This window comes from Accipiter gentilis, chromosome 6, assembly GCF_929443795.1.
Source record: "Accipiter gentilis chromosome 6, bAccGen1.1, whole genome shotgun sequence".
Taxonomy (NCBI): domain Eukaryota; kingdom Metazoa; phylum Chordata; class Aves; order Accipitriformes; family Accipitridae; genus Astur; species Astur gentilis.
Window position 1 is genome coordinate 3714998 of NC_064885.1, and position 22643 is coordinate 3737640.

The 22643-nt window shown below is 35.5% G+C and overlaps 1 protein-coding gene across 2 annotated transcripts in view; it reads right to left on the bottom strand.

The window, feature by feature from the left end:
* The window catches only part of BRIP1 (BRCA1 interacting helicase 1), a 64109-nt gene that overhangs the window by 28519 nt on the left and 12947 nt on the right, over positions 1–22643 (bottom strand). For both annotated transcript variants that reach the window (XM_049804040.1, XM_049804039.1), the window contains exons 12-16: positions 19179–19311; positions 18513–18664; positions 17799–17970; positions 17545–17682; positions 16946–17107 (exon numbers count right to left, since the gene is read on the bottom strand). In XM_049804040.1, the coding sequence (XP_049659997.1) occupies positions 16946–17107; positions 17545–17682; positions 17799–17970; positions 18513–18664; positions 19179–19311 (757 nt within the window). The remainder of the gene's footprint in view (positions 1–16945; positions 17108–17544; positions 17683–17798; positions 17971–18512; positions 18665–19178; positions 19312–22643) is intronic.

The window sequence follows — 22643 nt, forward strand, 5'->3', positions numbered from 1 at the left end:
GATAGTTAATTACCTGGTTGAATGTTCCAACATTATGAAAGAATGAAACGGTCTCTATATTTGTGATAATCCCAAAATGTATTCAGTCATTAAGTAAATGCATTTACTACACCACTTAAACATTAGTGGCCTTAAATTCATGTTATTTCAAAGTAACCCTGGAGAATGTATATGGCCAGACTCCACCCACTTTTTCACATCACTTACATACTGGTAGCACAGGCTCATATTAAGCTAATTTCTTCAAGAACTAACATGTTTTGGAAAAGTACAGAATTAGCAAAAGTTATTTGACAGGTCTCTGAACTAACAGGGTTGCCAAGCATCTGTACTAAATGACCCAGAACCCTATAGGTAACTGACCTCCAGGACTATTGGAACTCTTCAATTTGGGGGAAACAACACTTTACAAAAAACATGGGGCGGCATGGGATCAGTAATTAATTCCATTTCCACCTTTAGTTAAAAGCAAAAACCACCACCAACAACAGAAAGTCCTTTGAGGTTAAAAGTGAACACAAAGGAAACAGTAGAAGGAATAAAGAGAATAATGAAATGGGAATACAAGATTGAAGGGACAAGAGATAACTGCCTGGAAGGATTCGTGTGAAAGGAAAAAGCTGAGTTTCCTTCCAAAAACAGGAGGGAAAATATTTGGGCCAACTAACCAATAAAATCTAAGGTCCATTATCCAAATCTTTAAAATAAATTTGGAATAGCACTCTAGAACTATTAAAAATAGTACTATAAAAAGTGCAGTGTCCCTTAACAAGAATAAAAGGTCACATGTATGAAAAGAAGGCAGTGAAACCCAATAACATTTATCAACATCACCAAAAATATTACATGCTTTCAAAAGGACTGAAAGAATATGCACTTTTTTAGCCACCAGTCATTTACAAAATTGGCAGAGCTAATTTATATTTCATCTTTTTTCCTTCTTAATCAACCTGTACACTTTTTCAATGGTGATTTTATTCTTACTCACATTCTTCACCAAAAAAGAAAAAACCTCGATTTTGCTTGACACCCAGACATTTGCACTGCACTACGCTGGGACTATACCAGCCAAGAATAACTTAGTCCATTGAATTATTTAAGCAGTTGTTCGCACTCAATTAGATTTTCATGAAAGGTTAAGCAATACTGATGCACAGAAACCTCTTCATGTTTATGGGAGGTATCTAACATAATACAAGGAGGTATTTAAAATTCATTCTTTTGAATGACTAAGCTGATACGTTAATATTTTTTATCTATTCACAAAAAGAATTATTTTAAGCTTCAAACTGAATTTTCTCCATTTCTAATTCTAACAGATTTCATTAAAAGAGAACATGAAAATAGCTGTGCCCAAAATATTTCACTTGTGAAGTAAAAGCTACTTTCAAAATAGAACGTTAATTTCCCACTGTTAATGGAAAACTGGAGAAAAATACCAAATGCCCATATAAATACATATGCACAGGTAATCTTTTCTTCATGTGCCAAAAATAAAGTGATTTAATGCAGCATTTTAATGGAAACAGGCCACACAAAGATGCTATTCTTATCGAGGAGAGGCTACGCCTCCTTTCTACTGCACATTTCCCCAACTATTTATTATCATCGTGGGGCTACAACCAGCAATGCAAAGAAGTGTTCTTTTGAACCAGACTTGGTTTGCAGAGTACTAACTCAAGATCAATTTCTGTCTGATTTCCTTTCCCAAAGTGTCACAGAGCCTCTGTAATGAAATGCTTCATAATTGCAAAACAGAAAAGATTAAAAAAAAAAAAAATTAAACATTTTTTCTGCCATCAGGAAAAAGAAAGCATTGTATTGTAAACCCAATAATTAAAGAATAGAGGGAACACAATAAGTTCAGAGACTTTGATTTCTTTGTTTTAAGGAATATGAAGACTAGGCAACACAGAGAGGAATTTTAATGTGGAAAGACCTTAGAAAAGTCCTGAAATAAAAGTAGACATTGTGAAGGAATGAAACTAGAACGTATGCTCATCTAAGTACAACTTCCAGAGGAAAACACACATTCCTTGCTTTTTTCAGAAGCTCTCTTTTTCAGCTGATGAGAAAGATTTTCTAATGTGTATTTGACTGCTAACCGTTACCATCTGGTACAGCAAAAATCAAATCAAGCGCATAAAATAAGAGAGCATGTATTTAAAGCAAAAGTAGTTAAAAGTAAAGCAATTTTAAAAACTTAAGCTCGCACAGATAGTCATGATTCTAAAATTAGAACAAAATTTCTGAAGTTGATGAATGCTCAGCAGGTTATTTTCTTCTATAAGAAAAGTTACATTTGATTGGAAAGACTTCAACAGTCCAGAGACAGAACCCAGGAAGCTGTGAAGGGACCTCAACCCAAGTCACACATTTATTCTGACATTTTACATTTCTTCTAGAGTTAAGAAAGCTCATACAGCCTTTTAATTTTCCTAACAGGTGGTCTATATCATGGAGTTTCTCCTCAGCACATCTCCTGGGAGAAAGCTGCCCTCAATCGGAAATCTATATCACTACTACTTGTGCTATTTCAAGAGATTTTTCACTTAGATCTCTCTTACCATTTCTTTGGAACAGAAAATGAGCTTGAAGAATAAAACTTTAAGACCATGTAAGTGTCTGGTTTTCAAGAACTTGTGTGGGAAAAGTGTCTTTTTAAGTTTAGAAGTACTGTACTTACTTTCTCAAGGAAAATTTTAAGCAAACATGAAAGAAAAACAAACATTTATGGCCAAGACTCCTGTTGAGATACCTACATATGCTAGGAAATGTGGGGTAAAAACCTGTGCTAGCCCGCACAGCCTTGGCAGACACACTGGGGGGGACAAAAAGAAAATAGATAAAGCTACTGTGCAACTCAACTACATAATTAAACTAAACCCTGAACATGGTGAAAAACTCTGTATTATGAACAAGATTCTGATCACCATGTGCACACTCCAGCACAATAAAAGGTGAATAATTCATAATCATTTTCAAAGAAAAAGTATGCATCACTCAACTTGGAGGAAACACAGGGGATTTCACTGGTATGATTTTTCTTTAGGGACAATGACAAAGTGCCGCTCACCAGCAGGAAACTGAAGCACTGAACTGTGTTCCATGTGCCATAAATCAACACTGCAGCCTACAGGATGTCTCTCTGGTACCAACATACCATCAATTTTTCAATAACCTCCTTAAATAATGGAATATGTGAACGGCGACAACAGTAATGAAAAATGAAATGTTTTGCACACCAAAGACTCTAGAATAACACGGTTAATATGTTGCTTCTACAGTTAAAGAAGCTTTTTTATATGAAGTCTTTCCCCCCCAAAACCAACATGTTTTACCACAAAACAATCTGGATAGCCTTTGAAGTATTCAGTCTTTGAGCTCTGTCGCAGCTGTTTCTAAACAACCTGGTTCAAAACAGGGTTTCTTTTGTGGTTTTAAAATTAACCAAGACAACAGCTTTCTCTGTTACAAGAACTGCTTGTACACTCAACCCTAGGCTATCCTTACACTTTCACGTTCCAGTGAGAGCGCAATCCTTCACGCAAAGAGAGCTCTCCAGAAAAAACTTATTTTTAAAAGGATTGTTTAGATCCTGGTCTGGAATCAAAACCAAAATTATTAACTGTTCATGAATGAAGTCAGCATCCTACACTGCCATCCTCTTCTTCACCAGTCAAAACCCAAGCTCAGTCATCTTTGACCTCTTTTTTTTTTTTCCAGAATAAAGAGGAAAAAAAGACAAGGTTGTCTTAGTGGCACATCAGCAGTGAAGCACAGTACCACCTGGGAAAACTGATTCAAACAGACATGCTGTGTAGTCCTAGGCATGAGGCTGACCAAGTCCATGAATGCTCACACAGTAAATGGGGGCAGGCAGATGCCTGTCATGGGGAACTGACTCCAAGAGTGGAAGAGTATCAGGGTTTAGGTTTTAGTTTTCTGTTAACACTAACAGAGAAAACATTTTTACATTTATAGAAGGCATTTTACACATGTAGTTATTATATCATTTTAAGAAAGATTAATATTCTTTTTACTTTCTCAGAAAGGCGAGTCATTTTTCCCTTGTTATACAGCAAATCAGTGCACATAAGAGAATGAAGACAATTTCTCAGCAACAACCATGTATTTTATGCACAATGTTTAGCACTGAATAGGTAATTACATAATGATAAATTATCATAACAGGGAACAGTATCAGCTCTGATTCCTGGAGACATCTAAAACCTGTCATTTGGGAAGCAGGACCACTAAACAGAAAAATCAGTACAATTCCAGACCTAAGTCAAAGAATGAACCAAACGATAGAGAAATGCAAAGCGATAAAACTTTCCGCTATCATGACTATGCAAATGATGACCCTCACCAATGTCACCATTATTAGAAACATGTACTTCAGTCAGCAGCAATTAAGGAGGGAACAATAAGCAATTAATCTCACACAGCAAGAAGCTATTCAATGACTTTACTGAATGAAAATTTTACAGCAATCTGCCAAAGTTAAGTATATAACATTTCTATAACAAACAAGAGATAAGATAGGATTCTGTAGATAAAAGAGCATGAATACAAAGAATTAATCATAACCTGTTATCTATCCCACAAAAAGAATCTAATGCTGGGGAGGAAAACCTGAAAGCAGGATCCCTAAACACAAACTTTACCATAAATGCATTGACCTCATTGGAACTGTGCGAAGCCATGCTAAGTAAGGAGATGATATTCTGGTTTGGGGTGGTGTTTGGATTTCATTTTTTTTAATTAAGTACCCTTCCTTCCCACGTGAAAAAGGATTATCTGACCTTATGTGATTTGGACCATCTTTTTTTCCCTAAGAGTAAATGCTTGACATACCTTCCCATATATACCACACAATCAAAAAAAAAAAAAAAAAAAAAAAAAAGCTAGCGTATTTCTTCAAAGCAGACAACTCTATCCCCTCTCCCCCTTTCCATTCTCCCCCACAAAAATATGTGGGAAGACAGAACCGCAGACTTCTCAGAATATCTGATTCTTAGGAAAATAATTTCTCACCTCATGATCAAAAACAGGACAAAAAAGCTGAAAACAGTTTTAAATGTAACACACTGCAATGTGGCTACCAACAAGCCAAGTGGCTCATTTGTAAGCCAAAATCAGAAACTTTATATTTTGTGCAAGTTGTTTCAAAACATTTTTGCTAAAAATAATCCATTAATGAGCTGTGAACTGAATCAAAATGCAATGAATACTCCTTTGAATACACCAGTTAATTAAGTTTTATCACCAAGAAGGTTGCTTACCCAATTAGCAACTAAGTCTAAGGCATGATTTTCTAAGACACGATTTGGTAGGCTTCCTGACTTTCCAATGAATTAGATTTTTTCTGAATTTAAAATAGTGCAAGTATCCCTTTCAACATATTCAATATTTAAATTCTTTTACATGCTGTTACATTGCTGATACAGAACATGCTACCTAAATGTAAGCTTTCAAGTATATTTTAGCTTATATATAGTGTTTTTCACACATGAAGAAGTCGCATCTCTACCACATCAGGCAGTGAACCTCTCGGAAACCTCTCAGGAACTCTGCAGGTTCAGAACAACAGGAATGTCAAAGTAACCTGTGCAAGATACACCTTCTTAAAAATAATGTTGCTTCTGTATATTGTTCCTTATTAATAACTATTGTTTTCTATCCCACTTTCTCTCCCCTTCATTAAAAGCTCTTGAGGAAAAAGATATGTTGACTGTAATTGTTATTTACTATTTGGACTCTAACATTCACAGAGTGCAAACTTCGTGACTGTGAAAACTCATTTTCAATGCAGTTACTACTTAAATGGTAGGAAAAATATGCAAGCAGAAAGTGTTAATTACAATGGAAACTGGAGCATGTGTTAACTAGATACAACAATTCAGCTTGTAGCACTTTTACAAGTCAGAGCTTAGAAGTGAGAAACAATAATAGATTTTTCGTTTATTTTCCTGATGCTGTATGCTCAGGGTATTTAAACTAACAGCATAATAAAATATTAAACTGCACAGCTCTCAGGGTGTGAAATTCACAAGCAAAACACTCATCTACCAGTATGGCATATAATTTTTTTAGACATAATACCCAATAATCTGCCACAGACTGTCGCTATGGATTCTACTTTATATGATGTGCAGATGCTACCAGAAAGTGTATCTGCTCTATGTAAAAAGCAAGTGCCACAGGGCACTTGAATAATTGCAAGTCCCTTGCTGGTCACCATAACAGTTCTGTAAGCCACAGAAAGTATATTTGTTCATTCTTTGCAGCCAGTAATTCAAAAAGATAAGGTGGGACCTAGAAATTTCCCCTGAGCCAAGAGCACTGAACTGCTAGAACACTCAACCACAACAGCCGTTGTGTACTGGAGGAGCGGCCGTGTGTAAAATGTCTGATTGCAGTAAGCAGTACATACGAACAGCAAACAGCTCCTCCATTCCCACAGTTTCTGCGGGTTTCCACAGAACAAGAAGTCAGAACAGTTCATTCCTTTCGTATCACCTCACCCAAATTTCCAGTCACCCAGAATATTCACCTGAGTAACTCTCCAGTTTATTTGGTTAATATGTGGTAAAGAGACTCGGTTAACAACGCTGCAATTTCATACTAACAACTTTATAACATAAATCATACTTCATAAAAAGATCAGCACTTCCAAATGAGTATCTTTACAGATGCTTATATTAAGGTCAAGCACTGAGAAACGTGGTTTTAAAAAAAGCACAGTAATGGTTCATCCCTGAGACTGAGCTCTAGCAGTAAAAGGGATGATCATGCTCCCCTCCTCGAGTGTGCAATATTATCTCTTCCCTTGAACTATCTCTGACACTTCTCTGACCTCCTGATGAGCCAACTCAGTTCACGAGGCCAGCAGAAAACCAACCACCGTGGCGCGGCGGGGGGGGGGGGGGGGGGGGGGGGGGGAACGACCAAACAATTTTTCCTTTGTTCTGATCTGAATCAGTTGACACAAAACTCAGAGTAGCACAAGAACGATCACAAGGAAAGGGGGAAGAACCTTGTTGTTCAGCAGCAAGCTGCTGGATCACCTCCTCTAACTTCTCTAAGCATATCTAATGCTTGGATTGTCTCTTATTTCCCAGCAATCAGGAAAACTACTCTATAACCAGTGCATATATCCAGGACCCTGTCATACTATTTAAGAAAGAAAACATGTATTGTGCACCTATTCAGATTGTCAGTTATCACCCCCCAAAGATAAAATTTTATCTTTGACATAGCCCAACGTTTTACTTGGCCTGCTTTGTGTGTAACACATATGGATGGTCAAAATTTAAATAAGCCATCAGTAACCAAACAGTGGGAAAAAAAACAACCACCAAAAATGCCAAAACCCAAACAATTCGAGAGGTTAAAAAATTTAAGTGAAAACATTCTAATAAATCTTTGTAATAAAACAAGCATGAGCTTTAAGAGTTTAGGAGAACTTCAGCTATAGAGCACTTCAATTATTCCTTTGGAACGTAATTCAGCACTATTCTGGCTTTCTTATTTCAAGGAAATATGTTTGCTGTAGTCTCTATCATTACCCAAGAAATCATCTTGCCAGGGTGTGAACTGCCAGCTCCATCTTCAAATTTAGTTTGGCAGAATAACTTGATTGAACTGATGGCATGAAAGAAGGAAGCTTGCCAGCGTAATTTGAGGATAAAGATTATATACCTGTTTATAGAAAACCTTCTAATTTTTTTTGTATGAACTTCACTATTCCTTCTTCTACTGTTCTTCTCTATTTGAACCAAACCACCACAATAGTCTTCACTGCCCGAGGCAAAGAAAAGAGCATCGTGATGGAATGGTTGAAATCTTCCATTACACACAGTGATTTTTACACGCATGTCTTCGTTATCCCCAAGTCAATGGGAAAAACCAAAATGGTAGACTTCAGAAATCACATTAAGATTTACAGGAGCCATTGGAGCTCTCAGAAGACACCTCAGATAATGTACATCAAGCCTGAAAATTGTTCTTTTGGATGAATGTGAGGGCCCCAATAGCTGGATAGTTTCTATTACAGATATTTAAATGTTTAAATGATGAAAAAATAGAAGGTAGATATTGTATATGATTAATGGGAGCAAAAAACCCCATAAAACATGAAGAAGCTGAGATAAAGATCAGAAAGAAAAGTACCAGTGCGGAGTAAGAGTGAAAAACAATCAACGAAGAAACAACAGTGGACAACAAGTAAAACAAAATTCCATTTACAATTATTAGGTACAAATGCTGAAATGCGTAGTTTTTGAGTCATTAGAATTTGGCTTTTTTAGGTGACACTTTCCCAAAATTACGCCTCAACAGACAGAAATCACTTTACTAAGATTTTCAGCAGAGCAAGGCAAAAACCCACGGCTTTAGAATCTGCCAATAAGCCTTTCTATTCAAAGAAAAAGAAAAAAAACCCCAAAGGGTCACTTCAGTGTCATGAGCCCTACCTCAGCCCTCTGCAGTCACTAAAAAAAAAAAAAAAAAAAAAAAAAAAAAAAAAAAAAAAATCGCCAGTGACTTCCAGGGGGCATTGCATAGAGTCGTTAGTGCCAGGAAAGAGACACAGAGTGCTTCTCACGTGTTGTTTAATTACTCTTCCATCATTTTGCTCTACTTTTTATTGTTAGGTACTTGCACATAATTTGAGATAGCAAGGATGACAGAATTCTATTCCCTAAAGTCTTTTCTTGTTTTTAGGGTTTCTTACACACTGTAATAGCACCGTTGCAGCTGTTTGACTCAAACAAATAAGGCTTCTGGAGTAAGAGAATGCCTTTCCCTTGAGAGCAGAAAGCAAATGCTGTGCAGAAAGTGAGTATCATTATTAATTTACAATTATTTCATAACTTACCCCTGATATGCCAGCCTGTTTAAAGGCCTCCTTTCTTTTCATCCCAATGAACGCGATGTTGGATATTAGCTATAGTTAAAGCATCTAAAACTAGATGACACACTGAAACCTTCTGTTTCCTGTATCATTTTAAAGCTGTAACAGTGTAAATTACATTCTCTAACATTAAAATTATGCAGAAGGTTAACGCGTATGTAACTTCAGAGAACAAATTTGTGTCATAAAACGTAGTTGGTGTGAACAGATCCCAACATCCTGCAAATATTTACACATAGGAGTAAATCTCTTCTTCAAAATACTCCTACAGCTGCCAACAGGAATATTGAAAAGAATATTACTCTTCATAAAGCATTTATCCCTGCATATTATACCTAAACACACCTAACAGAAAACATTTAAGCAAACTTACAGGACCCACCCCGCGTTACTAGGCAATCCCTCGCATAAGCACTCTGCAATCAGTACGACTGCACCACAGAGCAACCATCTGTGGTGCAAATAACTATTTTCCTATTTAATTTCAAATACACCTTTTAACTGCACAAACCTAATGGTTTCCAATTTTTCCTCCATATACATTACAAGCAAAAAGACACTGTGGAATGTTTATCTCTTATCTGGATATTGTCATTTTACTGTCTCAAACTTCTTAAAACAAGCTTTTCGCTAGGGAGGAAATCAGTCAGCATCAGACCTAGTGGGGAAACCCTGCACTTGCTCAATGTCTATGGCTCTTACATAGTTCCAGATGTTCAGAACATTAATAATGCACTAACTCAAAACCTCTTTTTGAAACTTTAGAATGTGCAAATTGCATTAAAACCTCTTTGCCCTCATTAATGGTATTGTTACAATCCCAGTACTCTGGAAAATGTTTTTTGGCATTTGTTTAACTTTGTGATATTGCCATTTACTCATTTTAACAGCCAGTGCTTGAATCTTAATGCCTTTAATAGGCCTGGCTAAACAGACTACCATCTTTTGTAAATTTATTGAAGTAATTTATTAAATAAGTAAAAGTTGTCTGAAGGCAGTGTTGTTTTTTTTATTGATGGTAGAAAAAAATGGGTTTCTTACAATTTATTTACAAAACTGTTTCAGGAAAGTTTTAGAAATGAAAACATTCTGTTCTTTTTTCAGTGTTATGACCAATTAGTTTTCTGCCACTCTGACACAGACTTCTTAAAAAAAAAAAAAATTTCTACCAACCTCACACAAATCTCACTAAGAAAACGGGTCTGTCTTCAACTAAGAAGAGCCAGACATTCAGAACTAACACTGAAACTGTATCCCTCCCTCAGCCTGTCATATATAGGGGTGGCACATTTATGTCCAGGCCAGGAGAGAGTGTGTTCAAGGACTCAGGCTCACATCCAATGCAGACATATTGCTGTGCAATGGCAGAAGAGTGCCATAGTCAGAGGTTAAAGTGAGGTCCCTCCCGTTTATTCCAAATAACTACCTAGACTGAACTTGAAGATTCTGAGTCCGTCTGAAAACAGCACAAGTTAGACCTATTGCCATGCTGTACACTGCTCACAGAGTTAATTAGTATTGTTAAGGCCTGGTTGCCTAAAGTTGTGTAATACTGCCAAGAACTGTTTGTCAACAGAATGGTAAGCAGCGCTTGTCTGCAACTTCACTACAGGTCTGGTTGATACCTTAAACATGGAAAGGGAGCCAAGACAACAAACAGAGGTGTTCCAGTCCAAATGGATTTCCTGTCACCCAATCCTGTCTGTTCTCACTGAAGAAAACAAGATCAGCCAAGAGAACAGGAAAATGGGATGCGATTGACAGAACTTAAACTCCGAACTAGCAGCTCTTAAAATTATGAGATACATGGAAACTCAAATGTGAAATTCAGCATTTAATTTTTGCAAGTGACAAAAGTTACTATGTATGTATCATTATAACCTTACCCCAAAAGTCTCAAGGAAAACACCAAATGCAATGCAGCATTAATTGGTCTGTACCTACCTGCTAATAGTTCCGCCTTCCTAACTAACATAGTACACTGCAATGCCAACTTACGATGAAGGGTATTTGTTCATTAGCAGTAGGATTGAGACTGCCAGATTTATTCAAGATTGGATATTGAATAGTTTGGTCTCAGATTTATTGTACATAAAACTCGTGACATACTCACTTGCATGGAAAAGTAACAACTAACTGTTGTTAGAGCTGACTGTATTGCAAATATTTACCCTTATATTTAAACCTCCAGTTCAATAGCATCTGTGATAAAGTGACCTAAAAAAGATTTTTTTTGTGGTTTTAGTTGCTTTTAAATTATACCCTTAGTTACCAAAGTGCTACTTCAATAATGGAACAGTGCTTTCAATTAGCCTTGTAATTCCTGTTTCCTTTTTTACCTTGTCTGTTCTGTTGTTCTCTACCTCAATTCCAGCTCCCCACTGAAGAGCTGGTGAACAGGAACAAAAGTCAAAACCACCCCTTAATATAGGATGTATGAGAACGTTCTTTAGGATATACCAACTAACTTTACTAGAAATAAGTCAGTCTGAAAAAAAAGGTCATCCACAAGAAAAGCGCTCTAGGAAACAAATGCCTTAGACCACTTTGTTCCAACGCAGTATTTGTTAGTTACTCTTCCATAGCCCTTGGAACCATTGTAGTACAAAGCAAAAGCTCTAGACGGTTCAACAATTTTCCAGCAGTTACTGTTTAGTTGTAAGAAAGTCTTGCTACTTTTTCATTATTCTCCACTAATTTCTCCTAAAAACATTAATTTGCTGGAAGTTATACATACAAAAAGAATAAATGTTAATGCAATATAAGAAACACTTAAAAATTCCATATTTGTTTTCTTTTCCTTTTCTATTATCTTCTCATTAGAGGTAAAAGTCATATAGCACCATAGCTGTAAACCTCAAACAATGGTCACCTGCATTTTAAAACAGTAACACAACTGGTATGAAAAAAAACCCCACGCATGTATTTTACAGACATTTGGAAACAAATACTTCACAGAGTATAGCAAATAATTTTTAAAATGTAGATTTAGATCATTCAGCCACTTCTAAGAGGTTCACGAGACAGACAAAGCAGTTACTGTTTCTATCTTTTAAGGCTACTATTTCTTGAAATTCTCTTCATTTTTCCAAGACATTTTCCTCTACAAAACTATTTGATACAGTATAATGCAAAATACACAGCAACACTGTGCAACTACTGAGTAATACTGATATTTGACCTCGAAAGTTAAAGCTTTGTAAAGGAAAGCAGATACAAAAGAAATATGATTAATCTCAATCAATGGAGAACACTACATCTTGAAGATGTAGGAAAAAGAAAAAAGTAGTAAACAAACTTGGACTCTCAAGCAAAGAATATTTACCAGTTCATAAGTTTTACTGCTGAAAACAGTCATTCAAACCCTTTTGAACAACTATGTTATTTTAAAAATTTTACTTCCAAGTTACGGCTCAACAATTAGCAGATACAAATTAACCAACAATGCCTCACAGAAAAAAAACCAAAACGAAACACCAAACCCAAACCCGACCCAAACACCAACATTAACATTATTGTCCAAGGCTTATTTTGTAAAAAAAGCTACTAGAGAAAGGTCAGTTAATTCATCATGATGGATTACCACTAAAATTTATAAGCATTAGCATTTTTCTCCCTGCTGGATACCTTGACTTTGATATGACACATATTGAATGAATCATCTAAGATGCAGGCACCAGGCAAGATATATCTTAATGCAGACAGGTCGGCAACATGAACCCTAATGGTCCTTATCTTAATCTTGTTTAAAAGCATCTTAGATTTCTGAGTAATCTTTTCACCTTCTGATATTCTTTTTTATAGAGTGTTTTTGCTGGAGTTGCTACTGATTTTCACATAAATGCATTTTTGTTGCATAGTATCACCAGTTTTAGTAGCCCTAAAAGTGATTAGGTTTGCAATTTAGTAAATGTTAAGATTCGGATTATTTTTTAAAAAGTCAATGTGCCAGAACTCTGATAATGACAATAAAAATTTGTATGTTATTGTAGATTATCCCAGTTATGCAACATGGCATCACAGCTGTTCATAACATAAAAAGACACTTATCAAATGTGGAGATGTATATCTGATGCATTGTTTTCTTCTCATCCATACATTTTCCTCCACTGTATTATTAATCTCAAATATTTGCGATATGTATATTTTAAACAGTCATTCTTCAATGAAAAATATGTTTATTCAAATACCTGATTAAGATAAAGGGAAGTTTCTCTACTATTGCTTTTTTCGTATTCACATTGGATGTAGTAATTCCAAATTACACAGAGATAACAGGGTGGCAGACTTTTCCCACAAAACTGCACTAAGCTCTTTCTGCTACAGCTGCTTTGATTGAAAAAACCAAAAACCAAAAACCAAAAACCAAAACAAACAAAACAGGGGATGGAGGGGCACAGAGGAAGGTAACAGGTGAATTATTTTTAATTCATCATTTTTTTTTGCTGTAACAGCAGTTCATACATTAGGTAAAATGTCTTTGGAAAGTACCTTCTCAGCCTGACAAAGTATTTTCTTAAACTTATCGTTAGGAAAGGATGCAGGCTTAAAATGTTGTGGACTTTAAATTCTTTACAAAACAGTTGAATAACATTCTACAGATTATAAACATCTTGTTCTAAGGGGCACTCCAGAACAAAATATAGACAAGTGACTACTACCTCTTCCTGGCAGTAGACAGCTTCTTCAAAGAAATCTAGAATCTCCCAGGAAATAATCTACCTGAAGAAACGCTAATAGGGAAAAATGCAAGCCATTAACGGATGCTTTTTGAACGCATTAGCACTGGAAGGAGTATGTGACTAAAATGTTAGCTCCTATGCAACATATTCTGCTGACATAACATTTATCTCAGACGTTCTATAAGCAGCATCCAGTTTTCTCATTTTATGATTAGGTTAATGTGGTGACATTTAGAAGTTTTACTTGCCCTCTATTTATTTGCACATGGAAACTTTCTAGTAGGTTGATATCTTCTAGGTGAGTACAAGATATATTTTCTATTAAACACTTCAGAAGTCTGAAACAAATCACTACGTTTCTGCCAGAGTGTGTTTTTCCACCTCTAACATGAATACAGGGGTCATCATTTTCACCAAATATTGATAGATTACTTCTTTAATGTATACAAAGCAACCTGAAATTCCAGACAAAACATAGAGAAATAAATAGTACTCATGAAGGCCCCTTAAATTCCACAGTGGGAAGTTCAAATGGTATTATTCATTCTATTTCTGCCATAAATTTATTTTATTTCCAACATCGTGTAATGAAGTTCTGAGGAACAGGACAAGCAGTAAGACAACACTGCTTGGGTGCTAGCTCTAGGGTCCCAACATCATTCACCACAAACCGTGCCAGGCAGGGTTCTCAGCTTCTGCTTCCTGTGGCAAGCATTAGACCTTCCATTCTTTCTGTTCCCATAAACTGAGGTCAAAAAGCATGGATTTACCATTCTTACAACAAAAAAGAAATATACCTCTATTTTATTAAAGTGAACAAAAGTCTATGAAATTCAAAGTGAACGGAAATGAATGAAAGTGCAGGAAGATGTTATTTCCCTCTCTAAGCACTCTCCTTATATATAAACATGGAAAGTAACATACAATTTACTACCTGAGTTAAACTAAATTCTGGGCTTTCCAGACAAATAAAATTAACTTTATTTACAAAGCAAAATAATTAGGGATAATTGTCAAAGAGGTTTCGGGCAAACAGGTAAAAATGTGCAGCATGAGTGCTGAAAGCGAGGTACTGAAACAGCCATCCACGAAGCAGGGCTTCAGGCTTCTGTCAGAGGTGCAGAGCAAAGGACATCATTGCTGAGCCACAAATTCTTAAAACTGAGAATGTTGCAATGAAAAATGCATCTGTAAGTGCAACCCAACTGAAATCCAATGTACATGCCTAAATTCAAGCTCCATCAAATTACCTGCATAGATGGTACTCAAAATTCAGAGCATTGCCCTCAGCCCTCCAGACATCTAAAAAGACTTTATTTTTCACTTATTCCAAAGTTGAAACTCCAATTCATAAAACAGGTTGAGCCCTCAAAAAACCTGCTCAACTCATAATAGATAATTTAGTGAGGTACACAACCATGTATATTAATCAGATCTTGATAGCCTTGAACAGTTTCCTTAGAAGCTGCTGTATTTTAAAGAGACATAGCAATTTCGCCATGAAAATCTCTGAAAATCAGTTTTGAAATGCAAATGTGCAGGTAAGCAATATTCTGGATGATGATGAAAGAAAAATACCTTGTTTTCCCTGTACTAATATGCTTATGCTTACATTATTCTGTGTTTTCAACATATTAATCTCAGAATTAAAGGCAACTCAATCCAGAATAAAAGAAGTAGAATGAGAAAGGGCATGTGTAGAAAAATATTGGCAATGTCATTTTAAAATATCATCCTTCAATTGTCTGCAATTTATATTTATCAATATTTTCGCTAGGATCATGGAAGTGTTCCCACAAAGGAAAAAAAAAAACGAAACACTCAACGCGTTTAGCTAGATGACCTTTCAGTAAAACATAAGGGCAGTGAGAGGGGGAAGGGTACCAGAGCTGTCCAGCAATCTCTTTACTTCTTTATTAAATGTCATTACAAAGTCTCTTTATACTTTCAATTCAGATTACTATTCTCAAAAACTTACATAAATATTTGTCAGGTCTGTACATATAAGATCAACTATCACATACAGTTCAACATTATACACTTGAGTAAAAGAAAAGTGATGATACTGAAAACTGAAATATGCTCCCATTTAAATTCTTAAATAAATTGAATGCAAAATCTATTTTCAGATCATTAACTTTGCATATAAGTGCATAGTTTTGTGAGCTAGGTTAAATAAATTTATAGCCAGTAATCTGCTTTTTTCAGTGACTGTACATTACCTGGTCTAATGTGGTCACCTAATGGTTACTGTCAGTAATTGCACTGATGACTGCAATTCTTCATAGACATCCAGGGAAGAAAAAACCCTTGCTTTGTAGCCTCAGTTAAATAGTAAAGCTAACATGAAGGTTTGTAAAAATGAAGAAATTGTTTCTACATCATGTTTTAAAATATTCTCTATTAAGGAACTTTAGAGATAAGGGAAATGGTCTGAAACCTTTATTTCCATATGCTGGGTGTTTTGTTCCATTTGGTAGGATTTTGGGGGTTTTGGTTTTTTGAGAGGTTTTTTGTTTGTTTGTTGAGAGGATTTTTTTAAATCATAAATGATCATTTAAAATGAAAAAAAAAATAATTCACACTCTTGCAAGCATTACAAGAAAAACAGGCATGAATTACAGAATTGCAGGTTTATATTCCTGTTCCTCAGAGCTGACCAAAAATAACAGTAAGAACTAATAGAGAAGAAAGCAGAACTATACTGCGAGGTACAGATTAACCATAATTAGATATCTGTTGTCAGTGACATTAGATATTACATAGTTTGAAATTGAGAAATTTGATTCCTTTCAGCCAATGCCAGTGAGCAATTCCCCGGACTCAGGAAAAATATACTAGAATCTCCAATGCAGTGAAATGGAACAAGAAACAAGGAAAGAAGACATTAACTGGATGAATACTGCATTCAAATAGCATACAAAGAACATGCAAAGACATTCCTGCTGCTGAATTATACACATCAAGTTTCCTTTCATGATGTGTGCTTATATGTAGGAGATTTTTATAAAAATAATTTCAAAACATTCAAGGAAACAAATTAAGAAAAAACTGCAGATCAGTGTGGCTTTTTTTGGTAAAACTAATCGAAACAGTTGTACTCTAACTAAGATACAGACATCTGTTGAACACAAATATGAACATGTTTTTTCATGAAAACAAACTCATATGCCAGCCAATATGAAATCCTAGAAATTACAATATAATCACAATGTATTATTACAATATATTTATTTTATAAGCATTTATATATGCTGATGCATAAAGCAAAAGATTACACAGGACGTTTTCAAATAGAGTGTGTGTGGTTTCAGAGGAAGAACATGAATTAAGATTTCCTTACCTTATAGGATGGCAAAAAGCACAAAATTCCTTGGCCAACTGTTTGACACACTGAAAGCAGAAGTGCTCCCACCTCATCTTGGAACTCAAAGGTCTCTGTATGCTGGAACGTGGCACACAACTTCCGACCATTAGGGCCTGCTCCAATGGTGCCAACCCAAACCTGGTGTAATTTGTATTATTAAAGTTAATTCTAAACTACATGGCACAAACTGTATTAAATAACATTAGATTCAATAATGAAATTTTAAGTGTGAAGGAAAATATTGAAATATTTCTAAACAAATTGATTCCAGTACTTAAAAACAGAAAGTGCAATAACTGATATACAACATGGCTACTACCAAAATAGCATGACTTCAACATTTCCAGAGGAGTACGTGTCTAAAAATTGTCCCTTTTTAATTTGAAAATTTACTTTACAATTGCATTAATCCAAGCAGTAGTCTGTTCTGTACATTTCTTTTTGCTTACGGAATGGGTTTGTCATCATTTTTATTTGCAAGTTATTGTTTCTTTTACAATGGATTGAATTTACAATTTCTTTTACAATGGATTGAGTTACACCTCGGGAGAGGGAACAATGATGCAAAAGTTTACCTGTGACTTCTGAATAATGTGATTTGCCTCCAACTGAATAGAAAACTTCACACCAAGCTCTGAAGAAAATGAATCCATTGGAGAGAGTGTCCCAGATGTCAGAACAATTGTTCTAACATCACTTAAGTCTGAAAAAGCCTAGGTTGCAGAAAGGAAAGAAGGAATTTAGAAAATCAGTACAATCACTTTAAGGTCTCGTATGTATTTGTTATCACTCAAATTACTTAAGGCCAACTACTTCACACTCAGCTTACCACAGCAGGATTCAAGCACCAAAAATTAAGCATGCGGACTACGGTTTTCTGCCGCAAACTCCTTTTATGCTTGGGCCGTGTAAAGAAGGCACTTGTATCTGAACCATCAAGTTGGTTTTCATTCATCCAAGCATAAGTTTGTTGTAGAGCAACTCTGTAGTCATCTGCATACCTATATAGAGATATAGAAATATCAATAAAAACTACATTTAAGCAACCAAACTGTAAGCATTAAGCTCATACAAAGCAAAGACAGTGTTGCTACAATTCATTTACAATTTAAGTATAAAAAATAATTTTATACTTTCTGAAAAAACAGTGAAACTTTACAATTAATACTTAAAAATAAGGTTTAAATCAGAAATTTTTAGTAACTGCTGGCTGACATTAGTAGTCAAGATATCAAGGCAAACAATAAATGCTATGTAGAAAATCAAAACCCATGCATATTTAACTTAGCAACATATCAAGAAAATTTACACCTAACCTTCAAATAAGTTTCTTCAATATTTGAATTCATTTATGAATGAAAAAAATAATTTGGTAGTATTTAAATTCTTTCCACATAAATAGATTTTCCAAAGCTTTCCAAAATGTTAGTTTTGCTCAGAAGCCAGACACCATACCTCAGGTGTTCACAAATGAAAGAGGCAGTTTGGCAGAGCAGCTCAATTAAATACCACCACACAGCTTGGGCTATGTATTTACACTGACCTGCCATTATCTTTAAAAAGACATAAAAGAACCATGAATAACCCTTTCAGCACAATCTGAGTGGCAGGGCTCACAACTGGTATCTCAATAAGTTCCTCTTTACCAAGCACTGATATTTTTTCTTCTTTTTCCAGGACAGTAGCAAGATGTTTCTATAAGAAGCGAACAAATTCGACATCAACAACATTCTAAGTATCTTCTCAAAACCAAAACTAATACAGATACAAGACTATCAGCATACTGGTTTAAAAGTTCACCTAAGATAGCTATGAAGTCAGACTGAAGACAGAATTGGAAAGGAAAAGTAACAATGCATTTAACATACAACTTACGCAGAAAGGAGAGAGAAACTTGACAATAGGGTAAATACATTTCAACAGTCAATAAAAATGCAGATGGACAGAACAGACAAAACTATCACTGACTCTCAGTGGTTCAATTTAAAAAATTGTACATGATCAATTATATCCTTTAAAACATTGATACTCTACAAATTCCTGTAGCTCAAGTGGATTACTCCTGGTTTTCATCATGTATCACTTTCAGACAGCTTTTCAGTATTGCAGTAAATTAAAAGATCTGTTAGTATTTAACTTATGTATGTTTTAAGATGCTTAACATAATATTATGCACTCTGGTACTCATTTATATAGCATACAACATTACCTGCAAAATGGGAAAAGTAATACCAGTTATTCCCATTTTGTACAAAATGGTGAGCATTTCTTTTCCGTTCCAAACCTTACAGGAAGTTTCATACCCTCTTTCTACTAGTTGACTAGAGCTCTCCTGTAACCAGCTGTAAAAAGGGAAAAAATCAGCATTAATTTTAGAGAATTAGAAATACTTTGCAGGTACAAACCAAACCAAACTTCAAAAATTGTACCAGACTTCTATGATGATGATAGATATTTTACTACATCTGAGTAGAGAGACTCTGCTTTTCCTTATGCCAGTTTTTCACTGTTGAAGCAACTTCTGTGGAACTGTTCTTGATGGAGCTCATTGAAGTGAGAGAAAAACTTGTCCCTATACATTTCTATTTTATCGTCATATAGCTTTACAATAAAGAAAAAAGATCAAAATATAATCTATTCTTATGATATAACGTCAGGCTCATTTAAGAAAGATTTCTGCTGCACTTTTAAAGCCACTCATTATTACTCTAACTGATGCAAGTTGGCTTATCACCCCTGTCAATTGCAGGCTTTCCTATTAAGAACAAATCTTGAGGCATGAAATGACTGCTTATAATATTTATAAAGAAATGAGTACTTATTTATACACAGTAAGAAAAGGTAGGGCAATAAAAGCACATACCTTAGCCTACCTACAGGTATTTGTAACTCTGCTACAACTTGAAAATTAAGCAGAATTATAAATTGTACTGACAAGGCAAAATGTGATAGGACTTCCTAAAAACATGATCTGAACGTGCAGATTATCTCGTTTGTGGCAGAGCTAAAATTTTCTCTAACTGAATATGTCATTCATCATCCCTACAGTATTACAAGACCTTCCCTCCATCTAGAAAAGTAGGCAGGCTTGCTCCTATCAGAAAATGCTGAAGCTGTCCGTTTCATCAAGCAGCAGGAAGCATCGGAAAGACAGCTGTCATTTCTACAACAGTTCAAAATATTTATCTGTAAAATCAGTTAATCACTATCGACTAAAGCAACAAGGCTTAGTGACTGTTTCAGTTCCAGATTTCCTGTCCTGTCACTGCAAATAATCTGATCAATGGAACAATTTAAAAACCTTTCCTTTTGCCAGGTTAAATGCAAACAAAAACCCATAAATACCACTATGACAATCACTTCTTTGGCTATAATTTGCTTTATCTTATTAAGGAGTGATGATCACTAACACAGGCACAACTTCACCAGTGTAGTACTCTGCCCCATTTCCTCAAACGTAACATCAAAAAGACCTTGAGCTAAAATTAGGAAGAGGCCACTATGACAGAAATGAAACAGATTTACAACAGATAAAACAATTCAGAAAATGTAACACTTCTGTTTCCCTGTTACGAAATTCAAACACCCTCATGATCATGCTATGAATGCAAATACAAACTTAACACAACAACCTTCCTAATATTAAAACATCACAAAAACCCCCGAATTCTACAATAAACTCCATCCAATTAAATCTTACGTTAAAGCATTTACTTGAAATACCTGTTTATTTATTTTTAGAGTAAAGCAGTAAGCATAAATGAAATTAGCTTGATTCCCAAAAAGATATCTATGGTTTTGAAGTGAAAACTGGTGTATGCAATATTTTCAGGAAAAGATTTCACAAATGTTAGAAACATGCCTTCAATTCAAGAAAGTATATTTGCTCCTTCCCTCCCTACCAGAAAATCCCATTGTTGATACAGCTTACTCCACTGAACAAAGTAATTTGTCCTGGTTAATCTGCATCTCATCAGAAAAGCTTGCCACTATACCTCTATCAGTGTATCTTCAAATTCCTCAGAAAGGTCATTTTAGCACCTCTGTGGCACTAAGCCCATGTTTAAGTGCTTTCTGGAATGAGGGCTCAGGATCTTTATAATTGAAATAAGATTTTTCTAATTACCCATGCATTTGGCAAAGCCATGTCACTATGCAACAGCATTTTACCAATTACTGGCCATTTACACCCAGTCTTCTGCTTTCCAACAACTGGTTTTCATGCTGTTGGCAGATTTGCCAAAACAATCAACCTTGGTTTTTCTGATAAGGTTAAAAAGCTCAAGGCAATCAAATCTCCAGCCATGCTGTTCTCATCTTTTACTAAAATTTAACATTTGAAATATCCCAGGTAGGAGAATTAGCTTCTGCAGAAAAGAAAAACAAAAGTCACTTCTCTGTGACACATAAACATTAACTCTCGAATAGATAAAAGATAGGAAAAATGGTGAACTATTTGCTGTAGTGTACCCTGAAGTCTATTTCACTAACCACTAATGCAACAAAATGATTTGACATGCACTGAGTCAGAGTTCAGTTAACTTCAAAGGCACTTGTATCATTATTCACTTTTACTCTGCTGACTTAGTTGTTCCAAGGTTTCATTAGCAGCGTGTTTCTGAACTCTTTCAGTTCCTGGATCCCTCGAAAGAAAGGTTCAAAAATTAAGAGCTACAGAGCTGAATTCCAAATTCTCTAGTGGTGACAGACTCTTCTGACGTTGTTTCAACTTTCTCATGTTCCCACTCCACCCAATACACTCTTGGACCTTGACCCTTGACCCTTTGTTTGTTTGTTTCCCTCCTCCTTCCTGAGCTTCTGCCCCCAGCCCATTTGCTTCTGTTCCACCCCCTCTCATGATTTTTAACTTCTGCTCAGGTCCTCCCCTTCCAACTCTGTCTCCATAGTTTCTGGGTTATACCTTCTTTTTACCTCCTACTTCCTTTTCCTTTATGGGTACACGGGCAGAAAGAAGCAGAGAAAAGCAGAACATTTCGTATTTTTTCAGCTGCTTTCTGCCTTACTGATCAACTCTTGCTTTCAAAACCACTCCCTCAATCATCCATATTTCTCTATCCACTGAATTCCACAATGCTTGTGTTCCAACAAGGCAGATACTAAGAGATTTAGCACATCCTTGTTTTCAATTTCAGTACAAAAGCAAAGAGTCAAAACCACATTCTACTGACATAGTCCAGGGAGAAAGAATGATCAATAATTAGGAGTTTGGACATCTTTTGCCTGAGAATAATCAAAAATTCAAAGAGGATAGTGCATGCTCTATGCAAAGAGTTTGCTACCTGAATTCTCTAAAGACTTCAACAAGTCTCTTCTGAGAATTTGCATGTACCCCAATTTTTCAGACCCTTATCTCTTTGCTCAAGTTTGAGTTGTTTCACAGGGAAAACAAAGGGCATGACTGATAAATTCACTTCCAACTATGAAGAATCTGTTCCAAATAGATTCCAATCAGATTCCAATCTGATTCCAACCTGTTCCCAACACTTCCTGTCCAAGGCTCTGAAAACATTATATAAATGTCAACTACTTAATGCTCTGACAAAATAATGCCATTAGTATTTGTCAAATGAGCAAACAGAAGCATGTGAAAGATAAGAACGATTTATCTTTGGTAAAATTTTCATACAGAGCTTCATACAGCACATCATTCAAG